This window comes from Hordeum vulgare, chromosome 6H, assembly GCF_904849725.1.
Source record: "Hordeum vulgare subsp. vulgare chromosome 6H, MorexV3_pseudomolecules_assembly, whole genome shotgun sequence".
Lineage (NCBI taxonomy): Eukaryota > Viridiplantae > Streptophyta > Magnoliopsida > Poales > Poaceae > Hordeum > Hordeum vulgare.
The window spans coordinates 150,759,018-150,763,170 of record NC_058523.1 but is presented as its reverse complement, the minus strand read 5'-3'; the positions used below and the strand labels follow the sequence as shown (position 1 = coordinate 150,763,170).

Below are 4,153 nucleotides of genomic sequence, written 5' to 3'. Positions count from 1 at the left end.
CTACTACATTGGGAGCACAAGTTCTCACGCGAATATTACCTGCCATGCCACTGCCATCCATGGCCTTGGATTCATACACATAACAGTTCACATATACATCCCCTTGTTTCTCAAAAGCAAGTGTTGTCTCCATTAGTTTTTGCAATCACGATCCACACACGAACTTGACTGGTGCTCTGCATCCGGCGCCATGCGCTGCTCCTCGCCGTAGAAATAGGAGGCGAGGCCCCAGAGCGACAGCCCGAGGGCGACGCCCTTCGTGCCGCTAAATGGTTCGTGGAAGAAGACGACGGCGAGGACCTCGGTCACCGGGAGGAGCACGGTGATGATGATTCCGGAGAACAGCGCCGAGCCGTAGTAGATGGCGCCGATTATGCCGAGGCAGAAGCACTGGTACACGGCGGCTGTGCCGACCAGCAGCATGTAGTAGCCCGCCTAGCCGAGTTCGGACTGCCGGGCTTCTCCTGGGATTGCCTGCGTCACAGTGCTCAAATTAAACTCTCAATTTTATGCTGCTAATATCTTTGGGTCAAATGCGAAAATCAAAAGTATTCAGAAAACAAGGACCTGAATATGTAAGGAAAGTCAGATTTTAGACATGACAAATCAGCATTTTTTCTGACTTTCCTTGAAGAATCATTAATTTGCCTTGAAAATTTTAGTTGACAAACATGGCAAATCATCTAAGTTCATTTTAGATTCTTCTTTTTTTACCCTTTGTCGGAAAAATTATTTATTACCCTTTGTCGAGAAAAGGTATACAATGAATACAAAAGAAAGAAGGAATATATGTGCAAACAGCTGTAATGGTCATCTTTCAAAGAACAGACAAAATGAGCAGAAAGGAGAAACGTCAAACTGTAACAGAAAATGGAATTCAAAATAACTTTATCTAGTGAATACAAAAGAAAGAGGAAATATATGTGCAAAGTCTGATAATTTGTATGACGGGACTCTATTTACATAAGAACTAAACCACTGGGATTACAAGTTCTTGCAAGAAGAAAACAAACCAAACAAACCTGAGTTGGCGAACAACCTTTCCGAGTGTTAGCAGACTTCGATTAATATGACTACCTTCTTTTAACCTCATACCAGCTGAAGCAGTCTGAGATGCTTGCTCACTTCCAGCTAGGTCAACAAAGTTTTGTCCAGAAGAAGAACCTCAGAGATGATGGAAACATGCTAGTACCAAATAATCATGAATATAGAAAGACATTCCGTACCGCACAAGATACCAGGGTGCTCGATTTGCTTCTTCCTAAATACTGTTTAACAGAACTTTCGATTGTCTGAATGTAACAAAAACTTGTCAACAAAATCATCTTTTTTTTTGCGGGTGGGTCAACAAGTGTAGTGTAAAATAAATATATAAAAGAGCCACCAACCAGCCTGAGTATTTGATGGGACCTAGAACTCGCTTTGTTCAAAGCCGTTTCTCCAATCTCTCTTTGAGCTGCAGTACATACCAAATTAAGCAAATGATTAAAAGAACAAACATGGTGCATGTTTTGTTTCTAGAAATTTTTGCCCGCACCTTCACACATTCCAAGAAGATCCCTAAGATGGTCCTTGTTCCTCAATGTTTCCTCCGTAAGCTTTTCAACAGTAGTCCCTTTCTGTTTGAATTCAAATGATGAAGTGGGAGATCAGCCTAGGGTTGGGTAAAAAATAGTTATAGTAAGCTTAAGCAAAGGAGAATGGAGTACCTCAGGATCGTCAAGCAGTCTAAGAGGTGTCGTATCATGGCTCAGAAGATCCCTCACAGCTTCATTATATATCTCTATTGCTGAGAATTTCAGCATGAATTCTCTTTCAGGGTGCTGTAGCAATGACAAACAATGAGGCAAATATCATCTCGCGAAGTGAAGTATAACATCATCCATGCCACGCATACGCACACGCACACCTTATCTATGTAGTCATAAATGTCCATAACACTGTACTCAGTAATTCCAGTCATTGTGTAAGTCTTTCCGCTGCTTGTTTGCCCATAGTAAAATATGCTTGCTGTCGATAAGAGATTCATGTGCAAATATTAGTTGGTCAACATCAGTTCATCCAAAGACCAAATTAGTGACGTAACGGAGTTGCATCGTTTGTTTTGTACATACAGTTGATTCCACTGACAACTGATAGAGCAACTTCTTTTGCTCCTTCCTCGTAGACCTGTCTGGTAGAGCAATTGGGGCCAAACACCCTGTCTGAAAAGGACACAAAAGAAGAACAAACTGAGAAATCGACTGCCGAATGAAATCCCTGCGAGGTTTCAACATCAAGAATAGCAATTGTGGCCAACATTGCCATGCATTATTTGCAAAATTGAGCTCTGCCGGTGCTTCTGCTTACCATAGGTGTAGGCGGTGGGGAACAAGGCGCGGTCAGGGACGGTACTCCGGAACATGACGGTGGTGGGGCTGATGCACTCCCGGTTGGAGCTGTCGCCGGACTCCCTGCCATTTAGGGGCCGCACCCGCACGGAAACCATGATCCTCTCCTCCTTGGCCTCCACCTTCTACCGATGAAGGTCATGTGGAGGCGTAGTTGACCTGCAGTAGTATGGGGGAGATCTCGATGGGAGGAGGAAGAGGGTCACCCTGGTCGGCGATGAAGCTCCGGCTGGTGCTCTCCTCGACGGACACCGAGTTGTGGCCGGCGAGGACCGCTCCTTGACGGGTGTCAGCTCCTTGAGGGCGAGCTGGTGGCGGCGGATCTGGGAGTCGAAGGTGGTTGGGGAGGAGGCGGCGGACCCGGGAGGCGAAGGTGGTTGCGGAGGAGGCGGCGGCGGGAGGCGACGGTTGTTGGGGAGGAGGCGACGGTGGCTGGGGTCTTCAGATCCAGGTCGAGGGCGGCGTGCGTCACCATTGCCAGCGGGGGTGGTTTCGTGGCCCGGGAGCCGCGTGTGGTGGGCGCGGCGGCCCGCGGGGGCTGTGGCCAACAGCCGCCACGAACACGGGAGGGCAGAGGTCCCTCTGCGCCCGCCGGAGCCGGCGGCGTCGCCATTTGCGGGGTGGGGGTTGTGGGGAGAGAGGGGGGAAGGAGGGAGGAGTTAGTTTTGATAAAATATAGGGTGTTTTTTGCAAAACTTAAAATAACGGTTCGACTTGACTTACAGAAGGACTGCGGGTTGAATCGTCGAAAACGGAGGGGCTTTTGTGCAAAACCGCCGACGACGTACGGCAGAAGCGATCCGTGGTTTATTATTAGGGGAGACTAGCAAAATGGCCCGTTCGTTGCCATGGAAGAAAAAAAACATAATCCCTAATAATGGTGACCACATTATGTTCACGTATCATCGTTTGATTTAGAAAATTTTGTGCACAAATGCAAGAAAATGTTTCTTTTTTTAAATTTATTCACAAGTTGAATCAATCTTTACATTTTCAAAAAATATATATCATCCTTGTCAAAAAATTTGGTAACTCAAAGATTTATTCTGAATTTTTTAAAAAAAATTAGAAAACATACACTAATAATCTGATCCATCCAACAGTTAATTTTTCAAAATTCACACAGCTATATTATCACAAAGACTTAGAAGCATTAATGTTTAAATATATACATTAGATCTTTCGTGAACAATTTTACAAATATGGGAACGATTTTAAAATTGAGAACATTTTTTTGCAATTTACAAACATTTACTAAAAATTGTGAATATTTTTTATATTTTGAACGGGTTTAAATATTTTCTTTTGAACATTTTTATAATTCTCAGTTTATTACAATTTTAAAGATTATTTGAAGTTCTAAATTATTTAAAATAAAAAAATAAAACGGAACTGAAAATAAATAAATAAACGGAACTAAAAGCACGCGCCTGTGCTGGATATTCTCCCAGCGTGCAGAGCGTAATATAGGAGCTTTTTACATGGGCCGACCTATTCCAAGATTTTTTGTTTTGTGAAACGTTTTCTATTACTTACCGGTGGCATGATGGGTAATTTATGTAAACTTTAGGGGTAATTTTCAAGACGGATGACCAGAAACCGTATTTGTTTTATTATTAGGGAGAGACTAGCCAAATATGCCCGTACGTTGCAACGTGAGACAAAATATTATGCCATAGCCAAATAAGTATGGTTCAATACCTTGATGTATGAGCGTCCTCTTTTTTCTTTAACAGGGTGGCTCATCATGTTGACACTTATTT

At 43.6% G+C, this 4,153-nt stretch overlaps 1 protein-coding gene across 1 annotated transcript; it reads right to left on the bottom strand.

Moving 5' to 3' along the window:
* Positions 1-552: 552 nt before the first annotated feature.
* On the bottom strand, positions 553-3,003 carry LOC123405239 (kinesin-like protein KIN-7H). Its single transcript, XM_045099005.1, has 10 exons — positions 2,751-3,003; positions 2,550-2,668; positions 2,350-2,515; positions 2,115-2,204; positions 1,910-2,010; positions 1,710-1,823; positions 1,538-1,619; positions 1,389-1,456; positions 1,239-1,292; positions 553-567 (listed from the first exon to the last, which is right to left on the bottom strand). The coding sequence occupies exons 1-10, from the start codon at positions 3,001-3,003 to the stop codon at positions 553-555; spliced, it is 1,062 nt and encodes a 353-aa protein (XP_044954940.1).
* Between the last annotated feature and the right edge of the window lie 1,150 nt (positions 3,004-4,153).

Excerpts from the sequence above, each read along its gene's own strand:
- LOC123405239 (XM_045099005.1), bottom strand. The coding sequence starts at position 3,003 with ATGGCGACGCCGCCGGCTCCGGCGGGCGCAGAGGGACCTCTGCCCTCC. Across the intron at positions 2,516-2,549 it reads TCTCCCCCATACTACTGCAG|AAGGTGGAGGCCAAGGAGGA; the intron begins GTCAACTACGCC and ends CTTCATCGGTAG. Across the intron at positions 1,457-1,537 it reads TCTTCTTGGAATGTGTGAAG|CTCAAAGAGAGATTGGAGAA; the intron begins GTGCGGGCAAAA and ends TATGTACTGCAG.